This window comes from Callorhinus ursinus, unplaced genomic scaffold (assembly GCF_003265705.2).
Source record: "Callorhinus ursinus isolate GAN/ISIS: 27379988/994484 unplaced genomic scaffold, GSC_fseal_2.0 scaffold17, whole genome shotgun sequence".
In the NCBI taxonomy this organism is placed as follows: Eukaryota; Metazoa; Chordata; class Mammalia; order Carnivora; family Otariidae; genus Callorhinus; species Callorhinus ursinus.
In genome coordinates, this window is record NW_027397079.1 from 21,073,778 (window position 1) to 21,099,257 (window position 25,480).

Consider the following 25,480-nt stretch of genomic DNA (forward strand, 5'->3'; position numbering starts at 1 on the left):
GTTCCTTGGTAAAAGACTGAATTAAGGGCCATAGTTGAATTTTCTAAGCCTAAGGAGGAATTCCAAAAGTTTTTTGAAGAATTTAGAGGTATTGGGGCCTGTGTCCTCAGGGTGCCAGATCTTTATCAGCTTGTACGCAGGTAGGTAGGACCCGGGAACACCCAGAAGGGATGCAGGAAGCAAGATGGCAAAACCCTGAGGATGATGTCTGACATCCTCAATCTTTAACATCTTGGAGACCAGAGAAACCTCAAAAAATACCAACAGAACTTTTACAAGCCATTCCTAGACTCTTTCCTGCCTTCACTGAGTGGTCTAATATCCCGATGTGCAAACAAAAAAAAGATAAATCTGTGGCATACCTTAAAACCCATTCGGAAGTCTTTTTTCTATGCCATTCAGGGTTCCATACAATCAATAAGTTCACCCAGCCTGCTCTAAAATGAGAGCAAATAGGAGGCCACCCACCTGACTGAATTCATGTCTCCGCAAAGCATTTTATTTTTTATTTTTGTACGTAGGCTCCACACCTAGTGTGAAGCCCAACATGAGGCTTGAATTCAGGGCCTGGAGACCAAGAGTCGGTTGCCCAACCTACCAAGCCACCCAGGTGCCCCTAAACTAAGCATTTTGGAAAGGACCCTGGAGCAAGATTGCATGGAAAAATTCCCCAGGCTGTTGGCTCTACAGCCACAACAGCAGCTCCAAGCCCAGAGACCCAAAGCAATACCTGTCAGGGGTCCATCAAAACACTGGTCCAAAGATTGATGCCTCCACTATGATCAGCTGGAAGGAACACTGAAAAAGAGGCTGTTCTTAAAGGTCATATGCAAATTATTCTTGAATGCCCTTATACCTACTTCTAAAGGAGGGTTCCCATATAGAACCTTCCAGAATTGATGGGACTCTGAGGAATCTGTCAGTAAACTATTACTATGGTAATTCCCTTAAACAACCATGGGGAAACTAAAATTAAAACTAACGGGAAAACTTGCCAAATTTTAGTTGATACTGGAGCTATGCTTTCTACTTTAAACCCTGTCCTCATAGGAGAACAAATTCCTCAGAGTAAAAAAGGGTTTTCCATAGTGCAGGTGTCTCATAAAGTTCAGAGAGAATTTTTATCTCAACCGGTACAGATAACTCTGGGACCTTCGACTGAAAAACATTCCTTTTTCCTATGTGATACAACCCCAGCCAGTCTATTAGGTAGAGATCTTTCTAAATTAAAAAGGCTAATAAATTTTATGGCCAATGATGACCTCACCTTAGAATTTCCTGACCAACCTGATCTTTTATGTGCTCTACATTCTGTCTTTGTCATAAAAGAGGAAGAATTACAACAAAAGTCCTCTAAATGATTTGAGGTGCTCAAAAATCTGTGGGCTACTTCTAATATGGACACTAGAAGAATAAAAAGTGCAGAATCTCTAAATAGTCAGATAAAACTAAACCTCTCCCGAAAGTATCTTAATATCCATTAAAGCCTGAGGCCATACAAGTCTCACACCCATAGAGGAGACTTAATCACCCAGGGGCTAATCATTCCCTGTACTAGTCACTGCAATGGGCAGATCTTGCCTCATAGGGAGGGATGGTAATTTGTCTAGGATTTGAGAGCTATTGATAAGATAGTTACTCTCCCAATAGTTCCAAACGTGGACATCCTGCTGTCCCAAGTTGCATCAGACTTAAAATGCTTCACTATTGCAGACTTCTGTGAAGTCTTTTTCAGCATCCCTGCAGACACCGAGAACTAGTATCTGTTTGCCTTTACGTGGAACAATAGACAATCTATTTGGACAGTCATGCCTCGAGAGTTCGGTGACACCCTTTCTTATTTTCTCAAGTTCTTAGCCAAGATGTAAGTTCCTTCCAGTTCCTTGGGAAATTGACCCTTTTAGAATATGGAGATGACCTTTTGCCTTGCTCAGTTACCAAAGAGGCATCCTTAAGAGACTGAATTTACTTGCTGCAATAGTTAGCTGAAAGGACACACCACCTCTAAGGAAAAGTTACAATTCTTTCCATACACTGTTCATTACCTAGGTCATGATCTAAGTGCTGAAGGAATTCAGCTGTCTCCAAAAAGAATTAAGCTAATCCCGGAATTTCCTCGACTCCCAACCAAACAACAGCTTCATGGATTTCTTGGCCCAGCTGGTTATTGCAGACTATGGGTTCCCAATTTTTCTCTATTAGCTTCCCCACTCCATGAACTTATGAAAATTTCCATCCTTGAGTCCCTTCCTTGGGACGACAAACACGAGCAGGCTTTTATGAGGCTAATACGAGCCCTATAAGAACCACCTGCCTTGGGGCTCACTATTCAAAAGCTTCCACTTTACTGGCTCCGGAAAGGGATCATCAAGCCCTGGGAATGCTCACGCAAGAACATGGTAATAAACAAATGCCAGGTGCCCATGCTAGCACACAACCTGATTAAGTCATTCATGCCTACCTCGCCCAGCTGTCTTAAGGCTATAGCCACAGCTGCAAAGTGAGCGGAGGACTTGGCAGACTTGACCCTAGGAAATGGCATTTATTTGCAAACACCACACACTGTCCAAAGTCTTAATTCTGAATGGATTCAATATTTTGCTGTAAGGAGATTAACTTCCTATGAGATCCTTCTGCTTTCACCACCTACTCTACACCTTACACACTGCAACATCCATAATCCTGCCATGTTACTACCTGTACCTGATGAAGGCAAGCCCCCTAACTGCAAGGTAATAGTGTCCCATTTTGTGACTGCTGATTTATGAGATCTCCCTCTAATCCTGATCTAATTTTGTTTGTTGATGGGTCATACTGTAGGAATGAATGAGGGAATTTGCAAGCTGGTTATGCTATTACTATGACCTACTCAAAAGGGGAAACCTCCTTCAAGCTAAAATCGCCCAACAAGCAGGGCTTCACGTCCTTACCCAAGCATGCCAGTTATTGGAAGGACAGACTGTTGATATTTACATGGACAGCCTGTATGCCTTTGGGGTTGTTCATGACTTGGGGATGTTATGGCTATAAAGGGGTTTTCTTACATCTTCCCCGGGACCCCATGGAAAAATGAGCAACAAGTAAGTAATCTTACTGCTATTCTTTTACTTTCTGAAATTGTTGTCATCAAAATTGAGGCTCGCACTAAAGGGACTGAACCTGAGTATCAGGGAAATGCCCCAGCCAACTTTCATGCAGAGGCAGCACCAAAAGAATCTAGAAAGATTGTAGTACATGTCGATCAAGTCCGTTCTGCTTTTGCAAAAAATGACCCTCCATCGCAGAGTTTTGCCATCCTGAGGTCTTTGTAACATGGCAACAGTCTGCTCCTGAGCCAGAGAAATTAAGATGGGTCAACAATAACTCTTAAGTAAATGACCAGTTGGGACAATGGGAAACCCAGAATGGCTGCTTGGTTCTTCCTGGCTCCCTGGCAAACCTCATTTTTTAGTTCGTGCATTTCTTCACCCACCATAGTGCATTTAGATGACTCAAATTATGAATCAACATTAGTAGCGATGTTAGGAGTGAGGTGGACAGTTAAGTAGTCAGGCCAGGGTCCCGACAAGAAAATATGGAGTCAGGACAGCTAAAATAAAATAGCACTGACATCCTGTTTTGCAGCTTAGACAGGACGACACTAGCATTCTGCTCTGCAGCCTTTGCAGAAATGACTTCTGCAAAACATCCTAACATGAGAAAATTAACCACAAAAGCATTTGCCAATATCACGGGCAAGGGGCAGTTAAGACCTAAGCCCCCAGATGTCAGCTGAAAAACACCATCGGCATGTGGACAACATTAACCTAACAGGTAGACAGATAACGTGACCAAAGCCCTGATTGGCACGACTCAGCACACACTGATCGCTTAAGATAGTTCCACAAAAGAGCTCTTAAAACCTCCTAAACTTAGAAACTGTGAGGGCAACCCACTCGGGTCCCCCTCCCTAGCCGGGAGCTTTGTACTCTTGTTCAAGAAATTTTGCTTTGCTTCCCAGCTCTCTCCGTCTAGTCTACCTCTTCATTCTCCAAAGCGCCGTGACCAAGAACCTGGGCACTAAGGGGACACACAAATCCTGTAACAGAGAGATGTCAATAAAACTACCAAAACAGTCTGCCAGCATCGTCTGACCTGAAAGGTCTGTGATCCTGGAAAAACTACTTTTGCTCACAGAGGCTTCAGACTTCCTCCCTTTGAACACTTTGAACAGCTTCAGCTGGCTTCATCTGACTGACACTTAGTGTGGGTTATCAATATGTTCTTGTTACTATATGTGTGTTTTCCAGATGGGTTGAAGCCTTCCACTACTGCAAAGCAGATGCCCTCACAGTGGCAAAGAAACTGTTAGAAAATGTGTTTCCCACTTGGGGTACACTTTCCACAATCTCCAGTGATTGAGGTACCCACTTCATTGGGAAAATCATACAAGCCTTAAGGAAAACTTTGCAAATTTCTTGGAATTACCACTGTTCCTATTATCCTCAATCATCAGGCAAGGTCAAGAGAACTCATGGGATTCTCAAATTTAAAATTTCTGAACTTTCCAAAGCTACTGAACTCCCCTGGCCTATGGTATTGCCTTTGGTCTTGCTGACCGTTCACAGAACATCCTCTTGAAATATAAACTCACTCCTTACAAGATAGTCATTAGCAGACCAACGTCTATTGGTATACAACTTCTTCTGATCCCTTGTTCTCCCATGTTAGTAATGACCAGCTACCGTATGTCTTTAATGTTTTATGTTCAAGCTAATATCAAAAAAAGAAGCATTCCTGGATTCCAATTCAAAGGATCCTGTTGGTCATAGACTAGAGCCTGATGACTGGGTATTCTGGAAGTGTCAGCAGAGGAAGACAGTCTTTGAGCCTTGCTGGAGGGGACTTTACCAAGTGCTTCTGACCACTGACACTGCTGCAAAACTAGAAGGTATTGAGTCTTAGATTCACATCTTACAGCTAAAGAAGGCTCCACCTGATGTTTGGCCCTGTACAGATGCCACACATGAAACTGACAAGGAAGAGAAGTAGCTGACATCGAAGTAGACTACTTCTGCACAAGACGTCAGATCAAGGCTTCATACTTTAACTCAACAAGAAGCCCTCTCACCTTTTTCTTTATTCTGTCATTGGCCTGGAAAGATAATGCCCTCATCTGTATCTCCCAGGGCACTCCTAATGGGGTAATCTTTCAGAGTGCTAGATTTGTCATGGTACAAGAGATCCCCTGGTCTTCCCTGTGACCACTTTCTCTATTCCCAATGTCACTGCAAACTACAATTGACCCACCTTAGAAGTATGGACCCAGTTAGACACATTTTCATATGTGAATCTTAGTACATGTGTACCCCCACATTCCCATGATTATCCAGATCAGATTTGCCTCCACTGATTTCAAGAGATCTCACTAGCCCATCTTTGTGAGGTGCTTAGGATGACTTTTTATTTCAGGCTAGGAGATTCTCTTCCCATATGCACTAAAAACCTCACTGTGTTTGTGTTTAGGAATAAACACAAATGAGAATATGATCAGAAACCTCTCCTTAACTCTTAGAGACACTTCAAATTCCATTGCCAAGATACTAATGGCCCAGCAAAGATCCTTAGATTCTCTGGCCAAAGTTATTCTTGGAACATAATTATCTTTCAACTGAGCAGTAAGGTGTCTGTGCTGTGGTTGACAGCACCTGCATATCTAGGTTAACACTTCTGGGCAAGCTGAAACTCCGTTACAAGAGATCACTGAGCAAGCCACTAGGCTTAAAAGGGGGACTCCTTCTACAGGGGTCTCCTCCCTTTGGTTTGGGTCCTGGGGATCATGACCCCAAAGTGCACTCCAAACTTTGGGAATTATCCTGCTTACAGTTATCATAATAATCTCTCTGGCACGTTGCATTCTCTCCAAAGCTTTAAATTCATATTTGTAGCCACTAATGACCAAGCAAATACCTGCTTAAGACTGGAATGTCAAAAAAGGAATGAAGAGGATGACTGACTAAAAAACTGTGAGCCTGAAGTCATGACCTGTGAATATCACAGAGATTCAGCAAAAACAGGATCACCGGAAGTTTTGAGAACTACAGTGTAGCAGCTGAGAGTGGTGCAAGTGCCTTCAATCTTGATCCTGTCTCTCAGGCTGAGTTTGATCAAAAGAGGGGAATTGTTAAAAAGAAACGATAGGCTCAAAATGGAGTCACTTATGTTAAGTCCCATCAAGACTTAAGACCCAACCTAACTGCAGTTTCAGTCTCTTCTTGGAGTGGAATTTTAAACCGATGAATCTAGAATGTCCTGATGGGCACTAGTGAGGTCATCTGTGTAAGACCTCCTGCCAACCCCCCTGAGGGAAGGTGACCTTGCTGGAAAAATCCTCTCTTTTCTTTTGCTGATAACTTCGTATCCCATCCCATTTCCGCCTATAAAAGGCTGTCTGCATTTTTGTTCTTTAAGGAGTGGTTGAGAACATGCATTCAGGAGTCAGGTTTTCTTGGTTCAAATCCTGCCTCCACCACTTACTACTGGCTCTGTTAGAGTAGACAGTTAGGTTCTAACAGGATACCTACAGGTCAGCAATGGGAAGTCATGGCCAGCTCTCCAGAAGGTCCGAGGCCTGTCCTGGCAGCACGCCACAAGAAGCCGGACCAAACCAGACAGGGCCAAGATGGCAGATGCGATGACAGGAAAGCCTCTACCAAATTAGGAAGAAGTACAAAACTCTGCTTGCCTGCTCCAATAGCTATTCTGACCCCGGTTAACAACTGTTGATAAAAGCTAGAAACCCAAACCCTGTGGGCACAACTCATGCTCTCACTCTCTCTCTCTCGAGCAGTCTCGAGACTGGCCAGTGTACTTTTCACTTTAATAAACTTTCCTTTTTGTGTTATTCATCCACTATACTATGTTGCATGTCTGTCTTTGAATTCATTCTTGTGACAAGATCAAGAAAATTTGCCAACTCCTTTGAGTCTGTCTGGGTCGAGTCCCCAGGTCCCAGGATCTCCCCAGCTCACCTGGTAATAGCTCTGTGACCATGAAAAAGTTACTTAATCCTACTGTACTCATTTTCCTCATCTGAGACATGGAGATAATCATAGCCCCTATCCTGTAGGGTTATGAGAATTTAATTAGTTAGTAAATGTATGAGACTCTAGAAGGACGTTGGCACAGCCTAAGTGCCCACACATGTCAGATGCTATTGGTGCGGCCCCAGTACACACTGACCTAAGCTTCTCACACCCTACACTTAATGCCTTTCTCACAGAGTATCTGCAGCATGTAACTTCCAACTTCCTATTATTTCTATTGAAATGATCCCTTCCCAGGCAGAAACCATGTTTGTCTATATCCCCCATAGCCTTCTGCCTGGCATAATGCTATGCAGACGAGAGTTACAGGTGACTGAGCAGAAAAGCACAGAATCCAATGAGTGAAACTGAGTTGAAGGTTCTTACTCATTGGCTCCATATCACTGGCCCCGAATTAAGTACAAGTGCCAAAAGTCATTTTTGAACTAGAAGGGACCTTAGGAATCATCTAATTGGATCCTTCATTTTACAGAGATCAAGTGACTCACCCAAGGTCACACAGCCAGTTAAGAGTCAGAGCTGGGAATGGACTCTCTTGGGAACAAAGTCTGGCATGCTTTCCACTGTGCACTGGAAAAGGAAACCTGTGTACTATTTCCAATACATAACCAAATTCTGACCACTTGTGTGACTTAGAGGAAGTTTATGGGAGATGGTAGGAGGTAAACTTAGCAGATGTGCACTCACCACGTAGAGAAACTCGTAGAAATAACAAACCACTGCTGTCATGTAATTCTGACCAGGTCATCTTTTACACTTGGCAACCATATGATTCTGAGGTATAGGGGTTATTTATGTTAATAATTCACATTACTATATTGCCGGCAATTCTAATCATACTAGGTAGAGCAAGCCAGCCCATCAGCACTTCTCTGAGTAGCATGAAAACAAGATCCCCCAGCTCTGCTGAGCTCAATGCTCAGCGCAGTGCTCAAGGCCACATCTTTAGGGAAGAATAGCCCCTGGAAGAGGGTGGCAGAAGACAATGGAGCCAGCCTCCACCACCCTTGTTAGGAAAACAAGCTGTGGGTTACTAATCTGCGGGCATACAGCCACAGTGAGGGTATTATGGCCGAGTTATAATAGTGAATGCAGAGCCCATGGGCCAGGCCCCATTCATACCCTGCACAAGGAATTCACAGCAGAGAGAGATCCACCAAATCTCCCATCTTGCTAACATTTTCAAGGTGCCCACTCACACTCATGCCACTTGGATGGTGAATCTGGACAAGCCTGAAGAAATAGACTGCCTTCTTGAGACTAGAGGGGCGTTGGGATTTGGATTCAAGCCTAGTTTACTTTTACTAAAAGCTGCACAAACTTGAAAAACCCCTTAACCTCTGTGGGTGTAACCCAATCATATATAAAATGTCGGATCCAGGCTGAATCAGTGGTTCCCCAAGCTGATGGCATAGGCTGATCCCTTGGGGAGGTTTTATGCTCTTCTTTCCACATCTCTCCATTTTATCCTCAAGGCCAGTGTTCTGCATTCAAATAATTAATGACTCAAACGAATTGATCTGCCTCTCTAGCCCTTGTTGACAGCTACCTTCTGTCCTTCCCATCAGTCCCCACATACTCACACTTGACTACAAACTGTCCATAGTTGCTCTGTTATTATATATGGTATGTATGTCATGTATGTCATTTATCCCACTAGTTCAAAAGCTTCTGTGGTCTGGACCACTTCTGTTTGTTTGTTTGTTTGTTTTGGTTTTTTGTTTTGTTTTTTTCACATATGCCTTCCTGACACAGTGGACTGTCTTTATAAATTGGGCTACCAGTAATTCTATCTGGCACGTACTCTGCTCATCTGAACACCTATTGGTCTCACGCTGTGACACACGTACCCTAGTCACCCCTCCTGCTTTTATACATATGGTTGTGGTCCGCTGTCTTCCCCTAGGATGGCCACCAGCTGATCACATATCTTGTACCATTTCATGAGCCATCTATGTAAATAAATGTATACGGGCATGTTCTCTCATATCAGTTTTGGTTGGTACACAGGGTTCCACATCTTGCTTGGTCCCAGCTACTATGTCACATTCATAAAGGAGAGCAAGGTTCTCATGAGGAAGTGTGACCTTGCACCATCTGACCTCCCCTCTGAGGCAAGTGAGGCATCATGGAACCGGGCTACGAAGAGGTAGGGTGGGGTCAGAATTAAGGCATTAAACCATGGGACGTGATCTGAAAGGCAGAATCCAGGGCGAAGTCAAAAATTAAGCCCAAAAGACCATCTGAACAAAGGGTCTGCACAGTAAAACACCAAGCAAGGGGAGGGGAGAGGATCCCGAGGTCCCAGGGCTGAGTGAACAGTTTGGGAATGTGGATGGTGAGAGGTGGCAGCCGAGGATCTGGGCAGATTCCTGAGGGCTGTGACTTCACACCTGCCCCCCCGCAGCCAGCAGCTGTGCTGGAGGATATTGCTGCTGGGGGAGCCAGGCCCGGAACCTGGAGGCAAAGCTCTAACATCTCAGTTTAGCTGGTTTTTATAATGTGCCATTCTATACAGTTATATACCAGTGAACATAAAATGGCCCGTTTTATAGTTTATCCTTTATTCCCCTTTTCTTGCTTCCTCTTCTGATAGACCTTTCAATATGGTTTTATCTACATTTTGCACATTAAATCCCACATCTCACCCGTACGTACATTTTTTTGTGTGTGTGGTAGGTATACATATTTTTTTAAAGCAGGGTTTCATTTGGAAAATACAGACAATCCCTTAATGTTATCCTATAAACAATGCTCCATTTTGCAACAGAGTCTCCAAAATTATCATCAAAAGTAGTGCTGTGATATTCCTGTAGTGTCTTTGGTTTGATGCATTAACTCGACTTTACTGTGATCTCACTATATTTTAATACTCTGCAACACCTCTGGGATAATCAAACCCAGCCTCATCAGAACAGAATGCTCAAGAAATTAAATGTTTTGGTTAACAAAACATTCTTTTCAAATAAGAGCAAGAAACGTTTTCCCCAAAACTCTGTAATTCACTTCAATCCATTTCTCCACCTTAATGCCTAGTAGACTGGGGGTAGCTGGATCTTCAAGTACTCAGGACAGTGAGTCTGAATGTCAGTAAGCACTCCACAGCATTACGGACATCTAGAGTTGGTACAAGGTTGAGATGAATGTCTACAACAATTTTTAAAAACAAAATTCCTGAAAAACTGGCTGTTTTTCTTCTACAGCCTTCTGAATAAAAATAGGTCATCTTTATTGAGATGGCTTACTGTGTATGCCAAGCTTTACTTGCATGACCTCATTCTATCCTGACAACACCACAATGCGCTGGTTCTATTATTGCCTTTCCCACCCATGTCCTGAATGGAACAGAGCTGTGTTTTTCTGCAACCTGAACACTGTCAGAACATCTAGTACACCCAGAGAAGTCTTGTATCCTGCCACCCCCACCAATCCATCTCTGGGGAAATGTTGGAAGGCCTGGCACTGGCGCCATTGCGTCTGGGAAGAGAGATCTGGACAAGCTTTTTTTTTTTTTTTTTTTTTTTCTCTTTTGAGTAGGCTCCATGCCTAGCAGGGAGCCCAGTGTGAGGCTTGAACTCACAACCCTGAGGTCAAGCAAGACCTGAGCTGAGATCGAGAATCGGATGTCTAACCAACTGAGCCACCCAGGCACCCCAACAATTTACTTTAAATTCAACTGTTTTCTGTGGTAGAAATTCATTTGAAGGAAAGCATCAGAGTTTGGCTGCAATATATGCTTCTATTTCCCACTGCAAATGGGACCCAAACGGCACATCCAGGTAAATCCAAAAGCCAGGGGAGAGCCCCAGAATTTTCATGAAACCTCATCATTTGTTCTGCTCAGAAAATAAAGCAAAATGAGCTTTGAAGTGAGTTTGAATTAAATAGAAACCTGCACAACCATATGAAAGTACTTACTGCCTCTGAACTGTATACTAAAAATGGTCAATATAATTATAACAGTTAATTTTGTGTTATGTTTGAGTAATATAAGTCAAAGGAAAAAAAGACATCTTGCTCAGTACACTAGAATCTTACAGTATTTACCAAAATCTGTGCAGATTCCTTCTCGATAGTGGGATTCTGCTGTTTATAAACACTTAACATCCTCTTTTTCTTTTAAAATGTCCTCCAGACCACACTCCTTTGTGACGCTGTAAAGGATTAGATTGGCCTGGAGCCAGCTGTCTGCTTGGGCTGCTCTCCCGTTGTGCTGTCTGTGGGTGGAGTGAGCTGTTGCCCACTGTGGTGGAGGGAGAACCCAGATGCCCTCCCTTCTTTCTGGAAGCTATTTATTGTTATCAGAGGCACCAGCCATCAGAGAGATCTCCTGTGCCCCACCCACTCCTCCCAACTGAAAGTTCTTGACTGGAAAATGCTAACATCCGACCAGACACGCAGAAACATCCTGAAAGACAATGCCTGGGCCCTGACTTTCTAGGGAGGAGAGCCAGGGTTTCTTTATAACCGCGTCAGCCCTGCTTGTTTTTAAGGCTCTGACAATGCTAACAAGCTAGCTTAAATCTACAGCGTCTGCTTGTTCTTACCCAACACTGACTTATATATTTAAGCCATTATCTAGGCGACCTCGCCTAAGTTTCTTCTTTTCTTCCCTGGTTCAGCATCGTGCCAAGATTCCCCTGCTCTAAACTCTGAACATGTATTATGAGAGGTATAAAATGTTTCCAGAAAAGATGGAACAGGATTATGTTGACTGCCTAGTAGAGGTTGATCAGATGGTCCAGAATCTTCTTATATTAATGTTTTCTATAGTATCAACAGAAAAAAAAGCATTTTTTTTTTAATTTGCAAAGAAAGCTTAGGTCCAGAATATATCTGTAGACCCCAGTTTGTGGAAAATGGGTGTGAGGTGGAGGGAGAGTGGGTACACCTGACACTGGGAAGTGATGTTGTCTTTCTCCTAACGGCAGTGAGGAGTAAGAACCCTCACAGTGTGGTGTATATATCCCTCTGTACTTTCTATGTGTGTCTACTTATGAAGGCTTTAAGTCAACAACTCATAATGCCCTTACATTTCACTCCGAATTCCTCAGCATAACTGACAAGGCTCTACACAGGCTGATTCCTGCTTACGCTCCAGCATCATCTCTCCATGGTCACCTCCCTTCTGCTCCACTAACTCGAGCTACCCCGTCTTCTCCCACCACTCGCAATGTTCCAGGTGCTATGCTCTCTCAGCTCCAGGCAACTCCTTATGCTGTTTTTCCTTCTGGAATTTTCTTATATTCTTCTCCTATCCCCTTCTTTACCTGGTTAACTCTTCTCCTTCAGGTATTAGCTTGAGTTTTCTCCTCTCTGACCCTGTGCTTCTGCTAACAAGGCATTCACACCACTATATATTAAAATTGCTTATTCAATAGTGTATTTCCCTATAATTAAAAGCTCTATGGATATAGATGTTGTGTCTATCTTGGGCACCATTGTAACTCCAGCATCTACCTAGCATTGGACCTTATGGAATATCATAAATGCTTAATAATAATAATATAATATATTATATTATAATTATAATAACAATAATAATTGTTGGAAAAGAAGAACAAAAAAAATTAAGGGAGGGTGGAAGTGGGAAGATGGACAGTCAAAAAGCAGGTGAGCGGGGGGGGGCAGGCAGAGGAGTCAGGAAACAGAACAGTGAATATATGATACCAAATACAGTCAGAAAATATCCTTGCTGTTTCCAGTCTCAAAAGAGAGTGGAGATCTGTGTGATGTGGGATGCACTGAATCTGGAATTAAAATCTGAGTCAATTTCAGCACCTAAAAACACAGAATCTTCACATTACTATTAGCCTCTAAAGCACCACCTAAACTGTTCAAGGGCCCAGTGCTCTGGGAAGACTCAGCAGGACTCAGCACTACCCATGAATTTATCCTGGTGTGGGCACATGAACTTACAAATGCCCACCCTTTTTTTATTTGTTAGGAAACTGAATTCTAGATTGCTTAAAATGTAACTTGAAACTGTGACCACTGAGTAGCCTAAAAGAATGAAAGAACCATCAGCACAAATGTGCCATCATTTTTCCCAACCGGTCTGCCTTTGAAATGTTTCTTTTACTGGTAAAGGAAGAGAAGTGTAACGCAGCTGAAACCTGCCATCTAGTGGACCTTCTAATGACATGGGTTCGCCGATGTGAAGGGAGCGAGCATCACAGAACAGGAGGCCTGGAAGAGGCCCACAAGCACACCTCATCTCAGGTCATCCCTGGGGGTGGTCAACATCCGCCTTTGAGGATGAGGGATCCTTTATGGCCTTCTGACAGAGCTCTTCCTTCCAAGTAGCCCAATGTAATGTTTTCACATTCTGATGTCCAAAAGGTTAACAGAAATTGATGTGAAATTTCGATCACTTTCAACTCAAAGCTATCCTAGCAAGAAATCAGTGCCCCCTTTGGAAAAGCATATAAGTTTTATTAGTTTTATTTCTGTTTTGAGCCTTAATTTTAGAAATCAGATTTATAAGTACCCAAAAAACTAAAAAAAAAAAAAAAAAAAGAGAGAGAGAGAGAGAGGGAGGGAGAAGTAGTAGTAGTAGTTGTCGTCGTCATCAATAACAAATCTTTGTCTTTTCAAAGATTTTATTTATTTATTTGAGAATGAGAGAATGAGAGACAGAGAGCACAAGAGGGAAGAGGGTCAGAGGGAGAAGCAGACTCCCTGCTGAGCAGGGAGCCCGATGCGGGACTCGATCCTGGGACTCCAGGATCATGACCTGAGCCGAAGGCAGTCACTTAACCAACTGAGCCACCCAGGTGCCCCAATAACAAATCTATCTTCCCTGAAGCTACTACCTCTATGAGGCCAAGAGTGGTCTTTGGTCTAAATGTGTCCCATAAGACACAGCTCAGGGCACTTGAGCAGAACAGCAGCTCCATGTCGGGAACCAGGAGGCCCGGGGTTTAAGGCTCACGCTGCTGCTCACCCCTTGTCACTCAGGACCAGCCACCTACCTCCCACGATTCTCAGTTTCCTCATTTGTTAAAAAGAGGCACTTAAGCATAACAACTACTAAGGTCCCTTTGACCTCTCAAGTTCCATGAACTTGTTCCAGAGTTAACAGGTCTCATGACCCCTGAGGCCTGATTTTCGACCCGCTCTATGCTCAGCGCCCAGCACCATACTTGCACTGAGATACCGATGGAGGGCCTGAGTGTACTGGTGAAGAAGCAGATGCCACTTCCGCCAAGCTGACAGCCGAGTGAGGGACACAAACATGAAACAGCAATTGCACCATTGGTGATGAGGGCTTCAGTGAGGGTGTGTAACTGGGCCTAGCGGAGGGCGGGGCTGAAGATTGGTGAGCAGCTTTTCCAGCGTGTGCCTTACAGGCAAGAAGACCCAAATGGGCAAGGGCCCAGGCAAGGAGACTGGCCCATCTGGGCATCAGAAAGAGTCCCCAGAGCCTGGGGTATGAACAAGAGAGTGAAGTAAAATGAAACAGGAGGGAAAGGCAGAGGCCACATTATGCATGGCCTTGTGGGCCATATCAGGAGTTGCAACTTAATTCTAAGAGCAACAGAATTGCTCTGTCAAAGGGCTTGAAGCAGAAAAGTGACAGGACCAGATGTGCTTTTGTGAAAGATTTGACTACTGTGTAGAAGATGAGGTCAGATTCAAGACTGGATGCAGAAAAGCTAGTTACAAGATTACGCTGTAGTCCATGTAAGAGACAAGGGTTATTGCTGCCACCATCGTGGAAAGAAGAAGGAAGATGCAAGAAATCACTGAATAGCAACATTTGGGCATCCAGTAGTAGTTGACTGGATGTGAAAGTGAAAGAGAAACATCCAAGATGATTCCAGGCTTTTGGTTAAGGGCAACTGGGTAGAATTAGTGGCCATTCGCTGAATTGAAGGGCACAGGAGGGTGATCAGGTGTGGAGAAGACTTATAAGCTCAGTTTCAGATAGTTCAGTTCAGAGAAAGGCTCAGGCAGTTGAGCAGGCTGCTGGAGAGTCAGATCTGGAGCTCAAAAGAAACATTTAGGTCTGCCATATGATCAGTGGAGGGCATTTGGTAGCATCTAATGAGAAGAGAAGACACAGAACCCAACATTTAATGTCTGGGGGAGCGGACGATGCAGAGCTGGTGAAGCAAACTTCGAGGAGGGGCCCATGAAGCAGGAGGAAAACTGGCAGAAAATGATGCTGTGGAAGCCAAGAGCAGAGCGTTCCCTTCTGTTGAATGGACCCGGTGGGGCAAGCCACGTGGGGATTGAAAAGAAAACTCTGGATTTACTGACCTTGACCTTGGTGATTAAATGCATGCAGGAGTCAGGTGGTCTAGGTGGAGGTGCCTCTCCTATAGGAGAGGGCAGTGGAGACAATGAGGGTAGAGAGAGACTCTTCCAAGGGGCCTGGTTCTGAAGGTGAGAGAGGAAGGTGGCTGGAGGACACACAGGGGCTAAGGTGGGATTTCTTAATATGGAGGAGGCTTATGGAAGGGATCCCGTTGAGAAGGGGAGGTTGAAGATGCCAAACAGGGAGGCAATAACTGGTATCTCAAGGCTCCCAAGAAAGCATGCAAGAGTGAGATCCAGGACACAGGCAGCGTTTGACCTTAGTCAGGAGGAGGAACCCTTCCTCCACTATAACTGTCAGAGTAGGGAAGGAAGGGATGTGATAAGATGAAGTCAAGGCAATCCAAGGGCTCCAATTTCTCAATAAATTAGGTGAGAATTTCTTTAGCTCAAAGGAGAGAGATGGAAAAGATCAGAGGTTTAGGAAGAGGGAAAAAGTGAGCTCTCTAGAGAAATCTATATAGCATTGCCAGACACAAGTGAAGTGACCACTGTCTAATGGCACCCATCCAGCCAGCTGCATGCTTCTCTCCGCCAGTGTTCAGTGACCAAGTGTGGGCAGGAAGAAGTAGGTGAACAGGTTCATCTGGGGTTGGAAATTTCCAAGAAGGAATAAAGGAAAGACAGAGGACAACATAACTTACTTAGGATGGATTCAAGAGGCTGGTAGAAACAACAGACCCTGGAGTCTAATGAGCATAGAAGAGAACAAGATGGATAGACAGGGAGAAGTTCCTGGGGCTGGGGTGGGGGTCGGGGTGGGGGTGGGGTGCAGGGAGAAGTTCCTGGGGCTGGGGTGGGGGTGGGGGTGGGGGTGGGGTGCAGGGAGAAGTTCCTGGGGCTGGGGTGGGGGTGGGGTGGGGTGCAGCTGACAATCTGAGACAGTGCGGATGGATCCAAGGTGGCACAGCACCCTAGATATAAAACATATTTACATTTTGTTATCACTCTCCCCCCATCGTCACAGTGCACATGTCTGCACTAAGTGTATTTATCTTTGAATGTTGAGTGAACAAATGCACGCCCAGGAACTGGCTTCTGAAATGATCACTAAACCCCTGGGGAAACCAAAAACTGTTTCCTGAGTTTTGGTGTGTGTCGGACACTCTTCAAGGTGCTAGGAATCTGATGACGAACCAAACAAACATGGTTATCGCCCACAGTGGCTTACATTTTCATGGGGGAAGATGGGCATAGGCCCCAGATTACGAAGAACTGATCAATTAAACGAAAAAGGAAAGAGGTGTACCATATTTTCTGGATCTTCTACATTACGACATTCTCTGATTTGAGTCTCGATCAGAATTAACTGCCCCAAAAGATCACTTGATGATCATGCTTGAGAAATATACACTGCTTAGTAATGATTAGTTGCAATTTATTGAACATTTGCCATGGGCCAGGCAGCACTTACATTAGATAATATAATCTCCATATTCCAGATGAGGAAAGTGGGTTCTAGGCAAATTACTGATCAAAGATCACTTTGCTGGCTAGTGGTAAAGGCCGGATTCAAATCTAACTATGCTTCTGCCTGACCTTTCTGTTCCATAACCCACTCCCTCTTCTGGTCAGAAGCTTGATGGACAAATGTGCTAGCATTGTGAACTTTGTTCCAGAAAGCTACCAAAATTGCTTAAAATGACCAGGCTTTGTTGGAAGCACACCTGGGGAACTTCCAAACCCAAAGCTGTCAGAACACTAGTAAGAACTCATTCCACAGGAAAAGAAAATACAAGATGAATACTTCTCTATCCAAAGGTACCACATTCTGGGAAAGATGTCAAGAGTCAATTTGTTGAATCTCTGGTGTCAAATAAATCGTGATTTTGTTGTTGTTTGAAATAGAGTTATGACTAGATGTTTTTCACATTTTTCACATTTTTTGGTAAAGTCCTTGGGGACCCACATCTGTCTTTACTTTCTTATAAAGCCCTGACTCTGCTTGGAATACAATTTAATGTTACAAAGTCAAAATTGGGTTTTTTAGCTCTTAAATATTTCTCTTCAATTCAGATTCATGTTCACTTTACTTTGAGTCCTTAAGATATTTTCAAACATATTGTGGCTAATACAACTTTGAAAATACTTCTAGAAAATACTGTATCTTCAAGGGCCAAATCATCTAGCTTTAAAATATTATAAGTCAAAAATTAACTGTTCAGAATGATTTAAAATAGCTCAATTCTGGTTTTTTTTAAAAAGTGTGTAAATCTCACTTTAGAAATTAAATCATTTAAAAGGTAGTAAATGGTAGTAAATCTTTCCAGATCTGTCCCAAGCAGGGGATGCACACACATACTTTAATACATACATACATACAAACACACACACCACTCTTCATCCAACCCAATATTCCTTAAGGAAAACTCTACACTATTACATCTCCCAAAGCCAGAAGAGCATCTTCAGAATAAAGTGGGAGTCTTAATACAAGAGGTAGAGAGATGGAGAGATATTACTTATATGTATTTCAATTTCCTTGTTCTCTGTAAGGTGTATGTGTGTAAGAAGGGGAAGAAAATTGTCTAGTCATCCAATAGCTAAAGCTACATGCCAAGGACTCAGTTAAGCCCCATGAAAAACACAGATTAAAAAAAAGGAGACATAAGCATAAAGAGTGATCGAAAGAGGATGCACCCCGGGATATGGGAAAGCAAACCCCAGGAGGTGGGACCCAGCCTTCCCTGAGAGAGTCACACGCAGGCTGAAGTTAGCCAGGTAAAGAGGGGTCTTGGAGGGAGCAGGGCACATTTGATGATCTTACAGGAGCCCAGGCTAGTGAAAGCAGAGATACTAATCCAGAGATTAGAGGTGACACTAGAGAGATTCTGAGTTCAAGGAGGATCTCATCAGCCAGGTGAAAATGTTGGACTTTATCCCCAGTGGAGCCCTACCCATTAAGTAGGGGAAAGGCATGTTCAGATCCACATTTTTAAGAACCTCAGCCCAGTGTCAGTGAGGAGCCCAGGAGGACATCTGGGTGTGGTTACTGCATTTCACGATCGGAGGTGAGTGGCCACATTGCGGTTGGACAAGTTCACGGATTAAGAGGATGTGGGGGCATGAGGGGAGTTAGGGTTGGGGGAGGCAAGGATGCTCCCCAGTTGAGTGTCCCAGCCACTGAGTACATGCTGGTGTCCTGGAGGGAAGGGAAGCTGTGCGGGGGTGGAGTTTGTGTGGAAAATGAACCTGTCAGGAACATACAGAATTTTTGATGCCTGAGATGCTCATTCTTTCTCCATTCAAGTCATTCCAGACAATATCCTGCATGGATTCCTTTCCCTGAATCATATGACGAAAAAGCTGGAAAGAATCTTAGAAATCATGTAGTTGGATCCCCCTCATTCTGTGCTTGAGAAAATGGAGGCCCAGTGATTTCGGGGGACCCCCCTGCAAAAACACACTGGACCCCCAGTCCCTAAGGCCCCGGGGTCCTCCCAGGACCCACTGAAGCATGCTCCGTGTTCTTGCTTTTTAACACTTTTCCTAAGCATCACCTTAACCACTTTTCCTGCGCAAGAAACACAGGCTCCGGAAGGTACTCATTCCAACGTGGCCCTCTCACCAACTGAGGCTCTGAACATGAACCTCACATACTCAGGAAAGTAAACACAAACCAGAAGCAGTTGAAAAGTTCAAAATCAGTTTAAGTTGGCTTCTCCTCAACGTGCTTATAGGCATCTCCTGTTAGGTCGTTTCGGTTTTCATTATGATTACATTAAAAAAAAAATAACAGAAAGCAGTGATTGGGCTCATTATTTTTACGGTATGAATTCTTCAATATCTATGCATCATGGTTTCAATTATTTGTCTTTTGGCTTCCTATAAAGTTTCACCGTTTTAACCCATGTGGATAGTATTTGCAACAATTAAAAAAAAACTGGACAAAAATAAAATCTATGGCTTTTGCTCATTGAGCTTTCATTTTTTTATAAGCTATTAGGGTGAAACGGTGGATGGCAGAAACAATGCAATATTTAACACTAAACCCTTGGCCAACGCAAGTAAAAATAAATAAATAAATGCTCACCTGAGGCGAGAGTCCTTAAAGGTGTCAAGATCGGCAGGATAACTCCATTCAATCTTGTTCCCTTTACATCGAAGCTCTAGAGTTTGCCCTGCCGTCAGACTCAGGGTCGCAGCAGGTTTCTGGAAGCGGCCTTTATCCATCATATGTACCATTATAGACTGCGTCTTTGGTGTGACATCAGCTGCATCCCTGTCCTTCATTTTAGGAATTTTGGGTTTCACCTTTTTGTTGGTAGGCTTGATTCTATTTTCTCCCGGCTCCTTTGGACGCTTGTTCTTGGGAGGCTGTTGGCCAGTAACTATTACAAACGTGAGGAGAGAACAATGCACTCAAGTAGTAACGAACCAGAGGATTCCACACCTAAAACAGGCAAATTTTTGAAACTCTTCTCCTACATGAAAATTATTTTCAGGAATAATCATTATTTTCTCGGTTCATTCCTTAGTTGTAAAACAGTGAGTCCCCGAGAGGGAAGATATTTCAGTTTCAAAGATTTTATTCAGTTCAGCAAAATATTGCACATAGGAACTAAAACTCGCACTTACCAAACAACAAGACTATTCCTTGTAGTTCACCCTGTCTCACAATCTCTAAGGGGTCACAGAGAAGGGCAAAGCCCTTCAAAGGCGCTCAAGGCTGTTTCCCATCCTTGCGGTCTCGGGGCTCTCATTGATCATTCTGAATTTACTGTTTAAATGCAGGAATATGTCATCTCCAGGGAATGCAGACACAAACTGCACCATAAGCACACTCAGAAGAGTCCAAACCACTACAAACTTTCTCCCAAATGAGTGCACAGTGGAGTCGGTGTGTACCTGGGTGGACAACGTCCATATATAATACAAAGCTTAGGAAGGAGGAAGTCCTAAACCTGTGCTCATTTATTTTTTTACTTTTTAGAGATTTATTTTAGAGAGAGAGCACGTGCATGAGCCGGGGGAGGAGCAGAGGGAGTGAGAGAATCTCAAGCAGACTCCCCGCTGAGCAAGGAACCGGACAGGGGGCTTATCCCACGACCCTGATCATGACCTGAGCCAGAATCCAGTTGGCTGCTTAACCAACTGAGCCACCCAGGGGCCCCAAACCTGTGCTCATTTAAAACTTCCACCTAAGTTATTAGAAGCTCCACAGAAACTGTAGCAATGGTTTAGAACTTAGCCAACAAAATACTTTGGGGTGAAGATTATTTGATCACCAACATTGTTGATAATTGCTGGCAAAGGGTGATAATAAAAAGCTGACCTACTTTGAATCCACTTTGTTTCTGTTTTTCCTTTCTCTAGAGACAGTTCACACCTTATTGCCTGCATCCAGGGAGGAGGGCTCTTGCTTCCCTTCCCTTGCTATGCCTCTGGGTTCCAGAAACCTCAAATGTCCCACATGCCTGCACAGCCTTGGACTTGTGTCCACCCAGCAAGGACGAGAAGAAAACCATGCCCTTCTGCCTGCATGAACTCAAGGGCAACCTCACTATATACCCACAAAATTACCAAATGTCCCAACTTACAGGGTCCTGAGAGTCATTTAGGTAAAATTCTCATGTTACAGGTTTAAAAAATTAAGGAGACCCTGAAAAGTTAAGTTGCACACAGCTGGTTAGTGGCAGAATATAAGAGTAGAATTCAAGTCTTCTGACTCTTATTCCAAGTGCTTATTTCACTATACATAGATAAATATCCTGTATATATTTTGAATAGACAGCCACATAAATCTTGGCCAACTGAGGGAATTGCAGGAAAAGTGATAAATCAGGAGAAAATCTTTTCCTTTTTGGTGTATTTATTTATCTAATAATACCCTGGTGTACTTAAGACTTGGGGTGGTCAAAAGTACAAAGACATTGAAATTGGGATCAAGAAATAGAAAAAAAGTAAGAGTTGCAAGCTCTTACACCAGTGGGCCAGGCAGGTGACCAAACAAGGTAAGCCAAGTGGGCCCGGGGAGGCCATGCCCTCCCTAAGGGACAGTTCCTCCTGCTTCAGGAGACCCCTATTTAAGAGAGTACATGCCCACACTTGCTGGATCTGATACCTCAAAGGATGGCAGAAATGCAGATTTCCTGATTTATAAATATCAGAAACTCAATTTTCAGAAACTCATGTTTGAATCCCTGAGGCTGGAAGTCAGGTAGTAATTTTCCTTGAAGGGGTGAGAGCCCAGGAGGGGACATGAGGGCAGTTTCCAGGAACATTCTCTCTTGATCCGGGCTAGTTACAGGCGTGGGCACAGTTTGTGAGCATTGCATGAAGCCATACTCTTACCTACTAAAGATTCAGCTGATCTGGACTCAACTGCGTCGATAAACTTGGCTTCCTTTGCATGTTGCCCGTTGCCCTTTGCCCTTTGAAACAGGAGCCATTTAGATTCCACTTTTAGTTCAGCTGAGCCCAGACTCTGGAAACAATCCCACTCTGAACCCAGGATCAATCAACATCAACTCCTCAACACGCTGCCTTCTTTGGGCTTGTATGTCTTCCTGCCTAAGCCCTGTGCTTTTCCATGACTTCAGGGCCAGTTGAGATCCCTCCTTCTTTCCATAGGCCTGAGTCTCTGGTTATTTCCCATCCTTCCTCTACTCTAGCTTCTCTGGGTCATGGGCCCTGCTGAACTTCTTCAGTCCTTCCAGGGAGCAGAGTTGTGTTCTTGAGCACCAGTCTCCAAGGCGAGTCCCCAGTGCCTGCTACTGAACCTGCTGTTTGCCATGTCTTCCCCGATCTAGCACCTTTGGCTGATTTACCCCCAAAGTTCTAATGACAGAGGAGGGCCGGGCAGTGGCACACATGCACATATTTCCTCAGCCTTCTAGAAGGAGAAGCACTGTAACCACTGGGAACATGTCGGATCAACATGAGCACGCTAATCCAACGACATCAATTGTGAACATAAATTTCAGTTTTGCAATAGAGTAAAAATCACAGTACTTTACTTAAGGTAGAAAATTAAAGTGTACCATTAGATGTCCATCATCTGTGCCCCACAGGTATTTTGATCACACTGTGCCTATTGGATTCATGGACTTCCGGGTTGAAGTCTAATTTGATGTGTTTTCTTTATCATGTAACAGGAATCCAAGCTATCAGAAATGACCACAACTTTCTGCAAATCCTATGGAATTTATTTTTTTTAAAGATTTTATTTATTTATTTGAGAGAGAGAGAATGAGAGATAGAAAGCACGAGAGGGAAGAGGGTCAGAGGGAGAAGCAGACTCCCCGCTGAGCAGGGAGCCGACGTGGGACTCGATCCCCGGACTCCAGGATCATGACCTGAGCCGAAGGCAGTCGCTTAACCAACTGAGCCACCCAGGCGCCCCAATCCTATGGAATTTAGACAACCAGTACAACTCACTTGACTTCTAAGCTCTCAGATACTGTGGGACTCTGTTACTCAGGAATATTAGATTACCTAATTATGGATATTATGCATCCAAATGTGGTATTATCCCTGCAAAGTAATCTGACTTGTTCACCAAATAGACATATCAACTGATCTAACTGTATAGTTGGTCCAGCTGCCTGACTGATGGAATTGGTCCATGGTTTGATAAAAAGGACAGCCAGCCTATTGACCCCATAAGGCATCCAGATGGACCTGGGATTGAGTGATTCCCAAATTCCATGTCTAAACTTCTTAAAGAATATGACTTTTCTACCTATGTAAATTATTTTCCTACAGTCTAAAAAATTATAGATAAATAAAAGTGAAAGCCCATTACCATTGCATTCTTGAGACGATAGCATAGTAGTATATTTTACAGAGAAATAGGTGGTAAAATTCACAAATCATTAAATGTCATTATTGACTTCAGGTCCTAGCTGTCACTTACTAGCTGTGTGACACTGGGAAGTTATCTACCCTCTCTCTCAGCTTGTTCATCTGTAAATTGAGAATTATATGTTAATAATGACTAACTCATCAATTGTTGTGGGGATTAAATGAGTTAATATGTTTAACAAACTGAGAATAGTGTCTGACCCATAGTAAATAAGTGCTAAGTGCTACTTGCTATTTTGTGGTTGTCTTGTGACAACGTCTCATGGTGATGTCCATGATAAATTTGTAACGGAAGCAAAGCAGTTATTCTTCTTCCTAATTTACAGGTGAAATAATTGAGATCCCAGATGCCAAGTAGTTCACCCCAGGTCACTAAGAAGCTGGCAAAGAAACAGACCCTCGGAGGCCAGGTCTAGAGTCTTCTCTGGTTCATGCTATTGTCTTTGGATTCACTTAAAGACATGTTGTAACAGTTTCTTTCCTTCTTTCCTTGTTTCCTCCTCCTCCTCCCCCTTCCTCTCCTTCTTCTTCTTCCTCTTCTTTTGCACAAACCTCATGCATAGCACCCTTGTCTAAGTGGTTTCTTTGTGTGATATGCCCCAGGCTTTGACAAGAAGTTCCAAATCAAACAGAACACGATTCCCGGGAGAAGAGTACAACCTTCCTGGAAGGGCTGGTTTTGCTTTTCCAAGGCATACATTAGAATCCCTAAGTGAAGAGACACAAAAGCCTGTCTCCAAAATAAATGAATAAATGTTATAAAACAAGAAGTAAGCAGGACAAAGGACTAATCCTTCAGCACTAACTGAGGATTGCAATCAAACCTTTAATAAAGGTGACCTATTAACCTCTCTAATTCTATAGAATAGAATTATGTTGGAGGAGTTAAAAAAGAAAAAAACAAATTCACTAGCAGAATCACTGACAGCGGCTCAGAGGAGGACTAGATATGAATACAGTCATTAATATAAAGATCTGTAGCTGTTTGCCTTTTTCCCCCATGGACAGTTAAGGGTAAAGGTCTGACGTGAGGGTCGCATGAAAATAACCACACTGTAAATTTGCTGAGTAGCTCAGGGCTTCCCCAGCGAGTTATATAAACTGATGAACATGCTCTACTCGAATTTTTTTGGTTCCTCATGAAACACCCCAGAAGAATACATACACTTCCCCAAGAACGATGCTGAGAAGGTGGGAAAGGAATGACACTTGGGAGATGAAAATGTAAAGATGAGAGGCTTTCCTTTCCCTACTTGCTTTGAGAACCCCACTCCAAAATACCCTCCTACCATTTCTTAAAGTATCATTTTCTTAAAATAGCAATTTCTAAGAATAAGTACTTCTACTCCAGGACAAATATGCTACTTTGACAGCTCCTGCCCAACTGCACCAGGTCGGTGGCCTCTGCCAGGACCAGTGCACCCCCAAAGGGACTCCCACGTGACCAGCCTCACCCAAAAGTATGCCCACAGCAGCTGTGTTCCAGCCACAGCAGGAAGGCACATGCAGCCCACACGAGGTGAGCCTGGAATGTCTGATTCTGGTGACCAAGAAGGACACCCTTTACATGGCACCACGTTCTTCAAGACTGGAAGATGTAGCTAATCTACCTAAAACATAGAAACAAACACAGAAAGTCAGAGAATAAGGAGATGGAGGAATATATTCCAAACAAAAGAACAAGACAAAATCTTAGAACTAAACAAAATGGAGATATAAGCAATCTATCTGATAAAGAGGTCAAAGTCATGGTCCTAAAGATGCTCACTGGACTCAGGAAAAGAATGAATACAGTGGGAACTTCAATAAAGAGAAAGAAAATATTAAAAAGAACCAATCAGGAGCAAGATGGCAGAGGAGTAGGAGACCTGGATTTCCATCTGGTCTCAGCAATTCAGCTGAATAGGGATCAAACCATTCTGAACACCTACGAACTCAACAGGAGATCGAAGAGAAGAATAGCAACAACTGTCTGAACATAAAAGCGACCATTTTCTGGAAGGTAGGACGTGCGGAGAAGGGAATCCGAGGCAATATTCCGGAGGATAGACGGCGGGGGAGGGGGCTTCCGTCGGCCGCTTCTGGCAAGTGCTAGAGCCGCGGAGCACAAAATTGGAACTTCTAGAAGTCGGCTCCGCTGAGGGACGTTGCTGCAGTGGCTAAGTGGGGGGTGGAACCCTCACGGGACAGTGTGGTCTCAGGACCCTCGGGGTCACAGAAAGACCGGGGGTGCCTGAGTGCGGCAGAGGAGCGGCGCGGGAGCGCAC

At 43.7% G+C, this 25,480-nt stretch overlaps 1 protein-coding gene across 1 annotated transcript in view; it reads right to left on the minus strand.

Annotated features, from left to right (window-relative positions):
* The window catches only part of PDGFRL (platelet derived growth factor receptor like), a 72,825-nt gene that overhangs the window by 27,841 nt on the left and 19,504 nt on the right, over positions 1 to 25,480 (minus strand). The window contains exon 2 of the mRNA XM_025886147.2: positions 19,441 to 19,738. Within this exon, the coding sequence (XP_025741932.1) occupies positions 19,441 to 19,738 (298 nt within the window). The remainder of the gene's footprint in view (positions 1 to 19,440; positions 19,739 to 25,480) is intronic.